At 35.2% G+C, this 14,349-nt stretch overlaps 1 protein-coding gene across 1 annotated transcript; it reads right to left on the reverse strand.

The window, feature by feature from the left end:
• Window positions 1-2,236: 2,236 nt before the first annotated feature.
• LOC113727552 (probable protein S-acyltransferase 17) lies at window positions 2,237-7,762 on the reverse strand. The gene is made up of 10 exons (XM_027251781.2): window positions 7,471-7,762; window positions 7,264-7,357; window positions 6,684-6,778; window positions 6,436-6,603; window positions 6,284-6,356; window positions 6,115-6,167; window positions 5,745-5,836; window positions 5,603-5,655; window positions 3,432-3,557; window positions 2,237-3,081 (listed from the first exon to the last, which is right to left on the reverse strand). The coding sequence occupies exons 1-10, from the start codon at window positions 7,617-7,619 to the stop codon at window positions 2,806-2,808; spliced, it is 1,179 nt and encodes a 392-aa protein (XP_027107582.1). The 5' UTR covers window positions 7,620-7,762; the 3' UTR covers window positions 2,237-2,805.
• Window positions 7,763-14,349: the final 6,587 nt, after the last annotated feature.

Below are 14,349 nucleotides of genomic sequence, written 5' to 3' on the forward strand. Positions count from 1 at the left end.
TAAAAAAAGTTACACCCCGAGTCCGGTAATTTGACTGACTGCTGCAGCCTGCAAAGTCGTGACTTCCTAGATGAATCAGAATTTCCTCCGCAGAAAAAAGGGGCCGTTTGTGCCTTAAGAAAATTAACGGCATTCTATATATAATATAATAATCACCATTGTTGAAGAAGTGTCAATGGTCCAAGTCCGCGTGAATTATGAGAGACATGCCAGAGAACTAGTTACCACATGTGGTTTTTTTTTTGGTTATAAATCACAAGTATACGCGTATATTTATGATTTGCGACTAATTCTATTAAATAGAATCAAGCTCCTTACCAAGAAAAAACTTTCTCAATATTATTCTTTCCATTTTTATGAATTTCAAACCCAAAACCTCACGATCAAAGATAGAAACCCAGTTCACCGGCACCAACATCCTTTGGTGTTAGCCCATGGTTTTCACTTTTACGGTTGGTTGGTAGCTGATGCTACCAGATAGATTCAATTGGCTTTAGCATATGGTTTTAACTTTTAGACTTAGTTGGTAGCAGATGCTACCGGATAGATTTATGACTGTAGAGCAATATTTCGTTTGATTAAATATTTTGATATCGCCAATTTATAACCATCCACATAAATAGATTTAAGAACATACAAAAGCAAAAAAAAAAAAAAATGTATCGGATTGTAAATTCAGCACTCACCGCCAATTTTTTTTTATTTTTATTTTTTGTCTATATTCACCATCTACATCTACTCTTACTCCTATTCTAATCTATACTAAAGGAGTGACCCAATAGAATCACAAAAAAATCGATGAAAACTGAACCACCATCAAATCATACGAGTATAAGAGGCACCCATGAGAGAATTTAAGAGAAACCACGTTAAGTTGCAACTTTTGATAGAAACAAGGTTTGAATTCTTGAACTCCCACCTTACAAAGACATCTGATAGCCAACAACTTACCACCGCCAATTCCTCTGATCAATTTTAGTTCCATTGATTTCCATCATGTCTTTAGAGATGGTAATGTCCCTGCTGACACTTCAGCAAAATCAGGAATTCAAACTACCACTATTATTTTGATGGAGAAAGCTCCAGACTTTGTAATGCCAGCCAATTTTGGCTGATATATCAGCTTATTGATAAAATGTTTTATTAGTTTAAACCCAAAAAAAAAAAAAAATCTTAGCCACTAGAAAAAGGGCACTAAGTTGTGAGTCTAATCTAATTATATATTTCTACCTGTATTATCAAGTCTTACCAAATTGTCAATCTAATCTAAATATACTATATTCGTAGAATTTTTCCTACCAAGCGTGGGTGCTAGTTATAATTTGAACAGTACAGCATAATATTTGAGTAACCTAAAACTTGAGACTGGCAAGATAGATTCACGTTAGAGGTCATACATCAAGATACTACTGTTCTCAAAAGATCATTCATATGCAAAAACAAAGCTCATACCTTTGGTATTTCAATCCCATTAACAAACCGTCCGGAAACTATGAAGTGTAAAACAGTTAAAAGATGAAAGATGTGAATATTCAACAAAAAATTTAAATTTCAAATTCAAATTTTGCATAATTATCATTCATCCAATACTGACAGAGTGTGTAAGGAAGATGAATCCCAAAATAAATTCATAGAATACCATTTCAGCTTCCAATTTGGAAAAGCGAGAAGAAATCACCAGAAACTGATGATAAATTAGCCCTTTAATCCCCTCATCATCCATCCTTCTCGCCTCTCAAAACCAAACGACAAGGCTGGATTTTCTTCTCAAGTTCAGCAGACGGTTGGCACTGCACCACATCATCCACTGTGGTTTCACTGCTTATTCAGACAAATTACTCTTATCTATCACCTCCACATTAGTTGCTACATATGACTGCTCTCTTTTTAAATCTTGGAAAGAATGTGCAATGAGTAAAAACTCCTAATCGCAGTTCCCTGTAATATAGAGTAGACACTAAGCCATGGTACCGAAACTACTAGTAGTCCCTTGCACTCTATATATTCTGAAAAAGCACATTTAAGTTGGCCATGCAGAAAATAGACCATTCACATACAGGAGGCCAAACAAAGTAATCTGCACCAAGTTGGACATAAATCTTCTAGAAATCTACCTTCAATGAGTACTAGAATGCCTTCCCATGAGTGCGATGAAGCCTCTGAGAGAAGTCAATCCATCCATAGACAAGATACAATCCCATCAGAGGGAAAGTATGACTGTTAATTATCAAAGAGGTTATGGCGAACAGATAAGGTTTCCATAACTAGATATATCAGAAAGGACGCATACAACCAAAAAAATCAAGTTGTCATAGAGTCATAATAACAAGTATAAGAAGCAGAGGCACCTAGTCAAGAATTCATGAAGTATCTCCCCGTAAAACTGAGCGGCTGTCATACAACTAGGAACACTAACTAGAGTATTGCCTACCAGAAATTGGAGAACAACTGCAGTATTGGGAGAGCGAGTTCTATCTTCCTTTGGTCATTCTAGTATCTTCATTCCAAGCCACCAGTAGAAGTGACACGCGTTGCATGGGAATGCTCATGTGCTATGAATACCTTTATCCAATTGCTCAACCCATTTCATTCTTTTTACCTTAAAGTGAGCTATCAAAGCTGCAACAGGGACAACGAGTCCCATGTAGCATAGCGACTTAGATTACACCATGACAGATAGGTTAAAAAAGGTAAAAACCCAAATGACCTTGAATTTAGATTGTTCTCCAGGAGTAAAGGTCATCCAGGATGCATAAGAGCTAAGAATAGTTAGCAGGCCACCTCATCCAGAAATTCAAGGGAATACTAACGCAATTTTGATTTCTTTTGTGAAAATGACTTTCTTGTTGAATAAGGAAAAATTATCTCATATAAATTGTGGAGGAAGCCTTCATCATAAATGTTATTTTGAACAACCTCCACCTCTTCTAGACGAGATCTACTGAATATGGCCTTCCATTTGCTCTGCGGAAGCTTCTTATCAAGGCTCAGTTCAACTAAACTTTCTTTAAGGGCTGCCTCACTTGCCTTTGCCTCAAGCAGCTTCCTCTGCCAGCTTAAATACTCTTTCCACTTGAATGTCTGCAATTCATATTGACCAGCAAAAGAATACAAGTTTTACAATCTATGCAGCAGCAATATCACATCAGGAGCTACCAAGACAGATAATATTGTACCCGTCTCTAACAGAAAAGCTAAAACTTTGAGGTTGTTTAGCAGCAACAAACTGTATTCCCTGTTTGGACGTCTCATTTCTATGGTTAAAACATTTAATTTTATTTCTCTTGCATGAAAACTGTTTTAACTAATTAATATCGTTCAGGGGCTATACTTAGCAATGCCTCAATTAATTTGTATAACAATGTCAAATTGTGGGCCAAATGAACAAAACGAAATTGTTAGTATATAACCCCAATGAAAAGAAGCCAGACCTCATTTGTTGTGGTGTTTGTGATGCATAATTTAGCATGGTATCCAAAGAAACCACATAGTAGTAGAGAAACAATGGCTAGAAACGCCATGATAAGTATTTGTGTATTGTAGGAGCTGAGCAACCACTGCATGAAGACAATAAAGAAACACCATCTTAGAGCATTTTAGTGAGAAGAAATGCTTGCTTAAACACAAATCATATACCAGAAAACGTAGTAAAAGAAGATGAAATACATTAAAGACCGTGAGAACAACAACCAAGCAAAAATCACAAGACTGATTTCAGAAACACAGTATTTTCTTAACTAGTGCCACAGAAAGGAAAGCAAGACCAGACCCAGTTGTATCTGGCCTGGACAAGAATGGCAGTTTCTATCTTTTCTTGCATAATACTTAGCACTCAAAATATGAAAATTACTACTACCATTAGAGACTTAACTTTCAGACACCCAATAGCAAAACCTGAAATGCAACTAAACAGCAGGGATAACACAACTATATTTTCACTCAATCACCAGCCAATCAGAATCAGCTCAAACTTTAAAACTTATAAGAACAAAGTTTGCAGAACCAGTTTTAAAGCAAATGCAAAGGTGAACCACTCTAAAAAAGCATAAAGCCACACATTAATTTGTTGTTTTATCTTTTTTAGTAGAACCAAGATGAGATAAGAAACCACCCACTGTGTGTGTGTGCGCGCGTGCATGCGCAAAAAGATACCCCTTTCTAATAGAAGCAAGTAAATTTAAGAATATCTAGAGCCAAGAACACATGGCTTTTGCAGCAAGGAATTACGATTGCTAGTAAATCAGATTTAAAAGAAAACAATTCACAGGAAGTTTCTCATTTACTAGTTGTAACCACCCTCCTTGGTAAAAAAGTCGAAACACTACTAGAAGTCCTATTTCCTATATCAATACATTCAGTTATTGAGTTCATAACCATATCATCCAGCCAAAAATCCAGAATAGTGAAAGGCATTTCTCATCTTACACACACTAGCAGGAGATAAACAATTTTATTCATTATTCTGCATCTCTTTCACACAATAGCTTTAAACAAAGATCAATTTCACACAATAGCTTTAAACAAAGATCAATTTCAGACCTCTATCACTAAGTTTCCAAAGATGAGCATGAATTATCTGGCTATGAAAGAGGAAAGCCAAATTGAGAGGTTCTGTATTTGGCCTTACCTTAAAGTTCATAGACTAAATTATGTATCCAAATTCGATGAAATTGAAAAACAAACCAACTCTTGCTTGATCCAACTTAAAACATGCAGAACTATAAATAATTGATATTTTCACAAACTTATAATCCACCAAGCATCCTTTGAGTCAAATGTAATCCACCAAAATATCTTTCTCAAAGAAAAGCTTCTGCTCATTCATTTTTTGAAGCTACAACTTCTCCATAAAAGTTCCAACTTTGAGAGCCTTTTACCTTTTTGTACCCCACTTATTATCTCAAAAGAAGCATTTAAATTGTAGTTCTTAAATGAAAATCATCAATCCCACATTCTCAATCCACCAGAACTAAATGGGGCTTGTTCAGAGGTCAAGTCAATTACAGATGGACTCATCATTCCTGAAAATCTATCGTTCTGCTCTCATGAAAAAACCATCTTCATTGCTTTTTCGCTTGGCTTTCTCAGAATCTAGACAAACAGAGGAAGAATACTACACCAACAACCACAATTTCAGTACAGAATTGTTGCAAGCATTCTTGTTACAGCATTGCATAACCTATCCCCATGTCTCCAACTACTTCTTCATTCCATTGGTAAAGTTACAAGAGCAGATTCTGTTATTTTGAAGCCAAAATGGTCAACTAAGATCAACAGCACCAGATTATTTCATTCTTTTAGACCATTAACAGGTACATGGAAACCATATGCACAACTCAAATGTTGCCATCAACTTATATTATTTAACAAAATGATCAGAAATAGGATTCGTTTCAGCTTTTTCTGGTAACATTAGATACATGCTACATGTTCATTAAGTTATCATCAAGAAAACCATTTGCTAGACTTAAGTGATGTCTCACTGCGTAAGCATGAAAAATTAAATGAGCAGGACCAACCTATAAATCCAGCAAAACTGGCAAGTATTGAGATTTAGATTAATCAGAGAGGAGAAAAATTAGTAAAGTTATAAGGAGCTTACCTGTACCACATGTGGAGCCAAGCTTCTGAATGAATTTTCAATCCCATAATACACTACAGCAAGAAAAGACAGATTAGGTTTGTTGTACTTTGATATGCAAATCAACACAATGAGAAACAGAAAGGAAACACATCCAGTTAACCTGTCAATATATGTATCACTCGTAGTTCTTTCAACCGACCAGCAAGAAGAAATAAAATTGCAATCACTCCATAAACACAAAGAAGAAAGTGCCTGCAAAAGCTCTGAATAAACATTACAAAAGAATTTATTGAAGAAAAGCATTACCTACAAACCATTGAAAACCATATGGGAACCCCTATCGTGTATGCATTACCATATAGTCCAACTTTCATATCTTCCCAGAATTCATTTTACAAATAATTAAATATTCCTAATCGACACAGGGAACAAACCCAAATTAGATTTTTTTGACAACAAACTGGTCCGGAGAAGAACGAGGAAAGCTACTGACTGTGTGATAGGTTCTTTATGAGAATATGTTTACTCACCAAAGAAGAAAAGCCATGAAATATCTGGTGTTCTTCTCGCCAATGCAATTGTTCTGCGGTAGTAGGAAATATAGCATAAAACTTCAACAACTAATGTAATTGAGTAATTATGAGGAAAGCCCACAATTCATTTATTACAAGGAAAAGAAAGAAGTTATGATTAACAAACCATCCATCCACAATGATGGTCAAATCGAGCAACACAACGATTGCACACACTGCAATGCTTGGACCTTGCAGGTCTGAAAAAGAAAGAATTTATCCAATCAGTTTGATAATAAAAAAGGACTCAAAGCTCCAACAACCAAACAAAGACATAACCTTGGAATCTTGCAAGTTGAACAATCTTTTTCAAAAAATATAATGTTGTCATAGGGATAGGCAGCAAGATACTGAGATACATTCTCAATATTCACAGTTCCTGGATCAGAAAAGCTTGTCACAAGAAAAAGTAGGATACCCACGGCTACAGCCAAAATGCTTGTGTATCTGCAATAACATGTATATTACAAGTTATGCGCCTAGTTTATGTCATAAATTAAGGACAACAATGAGGTTTACTACGCTACCTGTGGACTTCACCAAGGTAATATCCTGGAATATAGCTGAAAGATGACTTCACAAGGATGTAATACGTACCTCCGATTATTCCAAGATATATTATCTGCACAACAGAAAAGATGCTAACTATATTTCTTTGACGTAAAGATGAGACCGTTTTCACAATTAAACAAAGTTATTATCGTAGGATACTGTAAAGAATACATCTTTATAGCTTCACCATCACATTTTTTACGTAACATGGACTATCAACTGACTTTTATACCAGTCAATATCATCACTTTAGTTTTCATTTAGAACCCAAAAAAAAAACCCAAAATTCTTCTCCAAAATCCAAAAATAATATAAATACACAATCAAATACCAAGAATGTAATAAATATATAAATAACCATAACCAAGAATGTAAACCACTGCAAACTGCAAAGTATGGTAGTCCCCAGAGCTACAATCACTAGTGCAGTATCTACCTACATCAGATTTTACTAGGGTATTGACTGAACTATCATCTTAATCTACTTCCAATTGCATTCAAGAAAAAGAAAAACAAAAAGGGTTCTTCAAGTCTGTAGAAACAGGTCAAAAAAACCTGTAAAATTGGGTTAGGGCGATCACAACAATAGTATTCCACTGATGCCAGCGCTCCAGTTCCTTTAGGCCCAAACACAAGCACGACAAATCGCCTGTGTAACATTGAACTGTTAATTAAAGCATCACAGTCTATTGAAACCCACAAAGATAGAATTTGGTAAAAACAACGCCCCCCAAGAAAAGAAAAGAAAAGAAAAATGGGTACCTGAAATAATCATAAGCTCCAAAGGTAAGAAAAATATGGATACGTTGAATGAAGGTGCCCTGAAAAATTGGCCAATTGCCGCAGAGGAAGGATACAATCACCAGCAGTGTGACCAGACCGTGGCACACCAGAAGCCACTGTACTTCCATCAGGAATGGCTCAATGACTAGAGCCAGAGGGAAAAGAGAATATTGGTTAAGAACCCATTTAATGGTATATGCAGCAATAAAAAGTTCTTCGTTGTGGAGAAATATCTAGCGGAGGTTGCAAATATTCTTATTCTGTTTGTCTTACTTGCACTGGAATAATGGGTTTGAGGCGACAGGGTTTGATTGGAAAAAGTAAATCCATTTGAATTTTGACCCCTTTTGGGGTTGCGAGGTGATTTTGGTAAAAAAAAAAAAAAAAAATACTTTTGAATGTTAAAAGCACTTTTGAAGTATTTGGTTAATATCATTACATAAAATTAAGTGTAAAATTTTTTGTGTTAAAAGTACTTTTATCAAAAGGTTAAATTTGATACTTTTAGAATAGTTTTGGTGTTTTAAAAAATAAAATAAAATATTTAATTATTTTATCTTATATTATAAACTAAATATACAGATAAATATGTTTAAAAAATTTTAAATTACACATTATCCAATATAATAAGTACTTATTAAACTATGTATTCAAACAACATATTTAAAAGTATTTGAAAACTCAATAAGTGATTTTATTAAAAACTCTATTAGGTAAAGTACTTTTCAATCACAACCCAAAACAGGTCCAGAGATGAACAATAAAAAAATTAGCGTATCTTATCTATTTTATTTAACTAGCAAAGATGAATGGCAAAAAATTAGCATATCTTTTTTTTTAAGGTTTCACTTTGGCTTCTTTCTTTCCCTTTTGCATGCTAAGTTACTATGGGTTTGTGTCCATAATTATCTACAACCGTAAATTTGAATCTAATAAGTGAAGTACAATAAAAGTGTCAAATACTTGGCACCAATTACAATAATAGTATTAGTATTTGTAATTTAGGTCTGGACTTATAAAAAAACACTTATGATTTAGGCTGATTTGGCATTATGTTACCAAACCCCTCCCCCCTTGGCGCTCAAAAGGGTTTTTTTTTTTTTGCAACCACACTGCAATTTCAAACAGGACTTTTGTAGTTTATAATATTAACTTTTACCCGTTAGTTTAATCCAAACAAGAACACTTGTGGAGACTTATGTACAAAATATACAGTTTATTACATAAACCTAACAATATAGTTTGCACACAAGTTAGTACAAATGGTTTAATGATTAATCATCTCGCAAATGACAAAAACCATCAAAGAGGCTTCTTTATCCACTTCTAAACATACTCCCTCCCTTTTTTTATAACTGACGTTTAAGAAATTTGCTCTTAAGTACTTTTATCTGTCGTTGTATTATCCCCATGCAGCATTAATTATTTTTTCACAATTTTACCCTTTTATCTCTCTTTTCATAATTGATGAGAGTTGGTTTGCATTGCTTTTGGCCTAGTAAAACAGCACCATTTAATACTCTAGTGAGAGAAAACATGGGTGAATTGAATAATTAATGAGGGTACAAAAGAAAAGTAGTGTATAGATTTAAACAATGAAAAACTTTTCTTAATTGGTGTGCAAAACCTTAAACGTCAGTTATAAAAAAAAAAAGGGAGGGAGTAATAAATAAATTAGTAAGTACACTATGCCTAATTTCATTGGAGATCTCTCTCTCTCCCTCTCTTTTGTGAGAGTTTCAAAATTTTCTTTCTTTTGAAATTTGTGCCTTGTCTTCTTCCTTTGGGAGTTTGAAGCTTCTATTTGAAAATCAAACAAACTTCCAAAGCAATAAACACTTCTAAAACCCAAACATATCCAAATTAAATACATTGAAGTACGATAATCCTAACTCAATAAATGGCGCTCTTAAAGGCAAAGACAAAAATTCTACCAACTCCAATCCTGATTCGCGGAAAGAGGGTGTAATAAACCAGCTAAGAATTCATTTTTGCTCCACTTTATCTTGGCTTTAGTCTGGACAAGTATTTCGAAGCATATCACCTAACAGATCCAGTCTTGAACTTGTAGTACTCATTTCAGCTAGCTTTTTCTAACTTTTTCAGATACAAAAAAAAAAGTAGTATGAATATCTAAAAAAGTGAAAAAGAAAATAGCATCAGTTTTTCTGGAAACTAAAGAGGTCAAAATACCTCAGGGAGGAGGAAACAAAGATAGGCATATCAAATTACTGGTAATGGTGAATATTTCTAAGCCATTAAGGGAAGGTGAAATGGATAAGTTTTAAGTATGAGAGATGTCTTGACTTCTTTTATAAATGTGGAAGAATAAGACATAGTGAAAAAAAGTCAACTAGAAAACCAGTTCGGTCCATGGCTTAGTGCAGGTAGTGGTAAAGAATCACTCCAGAAAGAATTGAGAGAACAAGGTATCTCACATGTTTCCCCAAACAAACAAAGATGAGGATTCAAAGATGGGGAATTGATTCAAAAATCAAGTGGAAAGGAGCTGACAAAGGTAGGAAAAACTAGCAAAAACGAGATAGAAATCAGAGCTCCAGAAAGAAGCTCCTCAAGCAGACATGAAGAAATTGTCAAGATGGACAAAGGAAAAACAAATGAGGAAGAGGCAAATACGTACAGACTAGATCACAGAGGAAAAGATGAACAGAGAACAAATGCTATGGGAAAGCAATGTTTAGAGGAGTTCAAGAATGCACAAAAAGGAATTTGAAACAAAAAAGGCAAGGTAATAGAGGGTGAGGAAATGCAAGTGGATGGAAAGTTGGAGGCCCGAGGGGTGAAGAGTAATCGGAAAACCACAAGAAGGACCAGAAAGCCATTGAAATGACCAACCATCATTAAACAACCATTGAGAGATATACAAAACAATGTGAATACTTCAGAAAACTCAGGCAAAAGGAAGTTCCAATTAGGGGTGCAATCAAGTCAAGCCGCTCGCGAGTAGCTTGCGAACGGCTTGGTCAAAAGCTTGGACCGAGCTCGAGCTCGAGTTTGAGCTACTCGTTACATTTAACGAGTCGAGTTCGAGCTCCAAAAATAAACACTCGAGTGCTCGACGAGTTTAATCGAGTTTTCATACTATATTTATATTATATATATTATATTTATATTATATATTTTGAGAAAATATTATAGGTTTAGTTCAAAACTCGAGCTCGAGCTCGCGTAGATCGGGTTTGATATTTACTCAAACTCAAATGAGTCAAGCTCGAATTTAATTTTATTTTATTGAGTCGAACTCGAGCTCGAGTACTACTGATTGTGATCGAGTTCGAGCTCGACTCGGCTCGATAGCACACCTAGTTCCAGTTAGTGGATAAAGGTATGGTTGATGCAAAGGTGGGAGACATGATAGATAAAAAGGTGAGAGTGGAGACAGTTCAAGAAAACTAAGCAATTGTAGGAGAGGGGGTGGAGACCAGCCTATACAGATCTCCAAAGAACAAATGAGGTTATTGGCGTGGAATTGTCAAGGTGCAAAGAGCCCCTTGACAATTCCTCAGTTGAAGGAGGCTTGCAACCTCCTCTCCCCAAATCTGATTTTTTTTCTGTGAGACTAAAAATAGACAACCTTTTATGAAAAAAGTAAAAAGATAGCTTATACTAGATGGATGATTGCAGTAGACTTTAATGACATCACTTCGAATGAGGAAAAATGGAATGGAAGAAGAAGGGAAGCAGGAAGTTTCAAGAGTTTAATGCTTTCATAGAAAGGAATGAGCTCATTGATCTAGGCTTTGATGGTAATCCCTGGACTTGGAGTAATCATTGGTCTACTAAAGGAGGGATCAAACAAAGGTTGGATAGAGCTTTTGGAAACAGTGCCAGGACCCAAATGTTTGATAGAGCTAGAGTCAAGCATATAGAGAATCTTGGCTTAGCTCATAGTATGATTTTTCTGGACTCCACTCCCCAACCTAAAAAGAGGAAAAAAAAAAAAAAAGAATTCTGTTTGACAAAAGATGGTTAAAAAAGGAAGGCATTGAGCAGGTAATCAGAAATGCTTGAAAAAAAGATCAGGAGGGGTCAAACATGTACAGAGTAACAAGAAAAGTAGCAAATTGCAAAGTGACTCTTCTAAAGTGGAAAAATAATTTCCAAGAAAATGTTAGGCAAAGAATAGAAAGAATAAAAAAATAGCCGGAGGACATCAAAAAGTTTGATTGCCAGGACAAAAAAGATAGGATACAAGAACTGAAAATTCAATTAAAAGAATCTTGCATGAGGAAGAACTTTTCTAGTTCCAGATATCAATGATGCAATGGTTGAAGAAGGGTGATAAGAGCACACACTTCTTCCATTCCAATGTAAAGGATAGAAAAAGGAGAAATAAACTGCAAAGAATCCAAAAGGAGGACAAATCATGGGCTAACACAAATAAAGAAATAGGCGAGGAGGTGGGAAACTACTTCAAAGCTCTGTTCAGCAGTAGGGGAGTGGGTCACTTGGATGTGATTCTTGAAAGAATACCACATATCATCACAAACTAGATAAACACTGACTCACCAAACCTGTAGATAAGAAAGAAATCAAAGAAGCATTATTTGCCATGAATTCAAACAAATCACCTGGCTTTGATGGAATGACACCAATGTTTTTTCAAAATTTTTGGCACATTGTTAAAACTAAAATCATCAAAGCCATTAGAAGCTTCTTTCACTCTGGTATCATGTTGAGAGTTGTCAATCACACCATTATCACCTTGATCCCTAAGATAGAAAGCCCCATACAGGTCAAACAGTTTAGGCCAAAAAGCCTTTGCAACGTTTTCTACAAGATTATTTCTAAAATACTTGCAAACAGACTCAAAAATGTCTTAGATAATTGCATTCACAAAAATCAGGCAGCCTTTGCACCTGGAAGACAAATTTTGGATAATGTTATTTTGTCTCATAAGTACATGCACTATCTCAAAAACAAAAGGCAAGGATCTCAAGGTTTCATGGTTTTGAAACTAGATATGTCAAAGGCTTATGATAAGGTGGAATGGAGTTTCTTGAAAGCAATCATGGCAAAGATGGTTTCTGTGATAAATGGATTAACTGGATTACGACTTGCATCTCAACAACTTCTTAAGGTACATTTGATAAAATTGAAATTTCCAAACTGTAATCTGAAATTTGAATTCATTAAGATATTGATTGTTAAGTACTAAATCAGATACATTTGAATGTATATTATATTAAGTGATAAGTGAATAACTCATCACTTATTTTAGAGAGCAAGTTTTGGCTAAAAAATTCAGTACTACATAATTAATTCAGATATTCAATTTTTGGTCATCAAACGAGTTTAAACAAGTTAAGATCTGAATTCATTAAATTTAAGTACTGAATTGTGATATCAAATGGGGCCTTGCTCTTTTAACATAAATGGAGAACCAAAAAGATATGTCATTCCTTCTAGGGGTTTCAGGCAAGATGAACCATTGTCACCTTACTTATTCCTCCTAGTCTCCGAAGTCTTCTCAAATCTATTGGCTCAAGCAAAGAAGAACAAACGACTGATTAGAATGAAATTAAGCAGGAATGGAGCCTCAATCACTCATCTTTTCTTTGCTAACCACTCACTAATTTTTTTGCAAGGTAGAGACCAACCAAGCAGAAGAAGTAATGAGAATTCTAAAGATGTATGAACAAGGCTCAGGTCATATGATCAATTTGGACAAATCATTAGTGATCTTCAGCAAGAACATGGACAAGGAAAAGCAAAGAGAAATCTGCAGAGGATTGGGCAACATACAAGTGGTGAAGCAAGGAAAGTAATTAGGATTGCCCATGGTAATTTCAAGAACTAAGGAACAGGTGTTTGGGTTCATCAAAGAGAACTACCAAAGAACTGTGAAGAGTTGGAGGAATAAAATGCTAAGTCAAGTAGGAAGAGAGATCCTCTTAAAAGCTATCACTATGGCAATGCAAATGTATGCAATGTCACATTTCAAGCTTCCAGTAAAATTGTGCAAAGAAATAAATGGAATGATGGCGAATTTTTGGTGAAGGGAAGAGAATGGAAAAAGAAAAATTCATTGGTGCTCCTGGAAAAAGCTCACAGGTGTGAAGGATAATGGTGGACTAGAATTTAGAGATCTTCGAAAATTCAGTAAAGCACTGCTTGGTAAACAGATATGGAGGTTACTAACATGCCCAAATTTGCTGGTAAGTAAATTCATGAAAGCAAAGTACCCTCTCAAGGGCTCAATACTGAATTGCAAGGTGAAGAATAATGCATCTTGGATATGGCAAAGTTTAATGGGAGCAAGAAAAGAGGTAAATAAGGGTGTTAAAAAGAAAAATGAAAATGGGAGAAGCACCAGAATCTGGGATGATGCATGGATACAGGATTATAGGGGTGGAAAATTAACTTCACTGAAGGCTCATGATTACAAGCTTGACAAAGTGGAAGAACTGATCTCAAACTTTAGATGGAATACAACACTCATTTTCAGGACCGTAAAATACTTAAAATACCTATAAGCCTAGGAAGGCCAAACATTTACTTTTGGAGTCACAGCAGCACATGATAGTATATAGTTAGAACTGCATATGAAGCAATGACAATCGAGGAAAAACAACAAGAAAAAAGGGCCAACAAAGAGGGAGAGACAAGCCTTGCAAGAGAGAGAGAAAGGGCATGGAAACAGTTATGAAAAACGAAAATCAAGCACAAACAGAAATTGTTCATCTGAAAATGCCTGAATCAAGCACTGCCAGTTAGAGAAACAATTTTCAGAAGGACTAGAAAAGGAGAACTAATTTGCAAGAACTGTGGTGAGGAAGCTAAGACATTGGAACACCTTTTCTTTCATTGTAGAAAAGCCACAGATATATGGAAAAT

Source organism: Coffea arabica, chromosome 2c, assembly GCF_036785885.1.
Source record: "Coffea arabica cultivar ET-39 chromosome 2c, Coffea Arabica ET-39 HiFi, whole genome shotgun sequence".
In the NCBI taxonomy this organism is placed as follows: domain Eukaryota; kingdom Viridiplantae; phylum Streptophyta; class Magnoliopsida; order Gentianales; family Rubiaceae; genus Coffea; species Coffea arabica.

What these genes read in the sequence shown, in the direction of transcription:
- LOC113727552 (XM_027251781.2), bottom strand. Translation starts at nt 7,619, where the DNA reads ATGGAAGTACAGTGGCTTCTGGTGTGCCACGGTCTGGTCACACTGCTG. An exon ending in TACCTTGGTGAAGTCCACAG is followed by an intron (nt 6,604 to 6,683) that starts GTAGCGTAGTAA and finishes ATGTTATTGCAG; the next exon opens with ATACACAAGCATTTTGGCTG. An exon ending in AGTGATACATATATTGACAG is followed by an intron (nt 5,656 to 5,744) that starts GTTAACTGGATG and finishes TTCTTGCTGTAG; the next exon opens with TGTATTATGGGATTGAAAAT.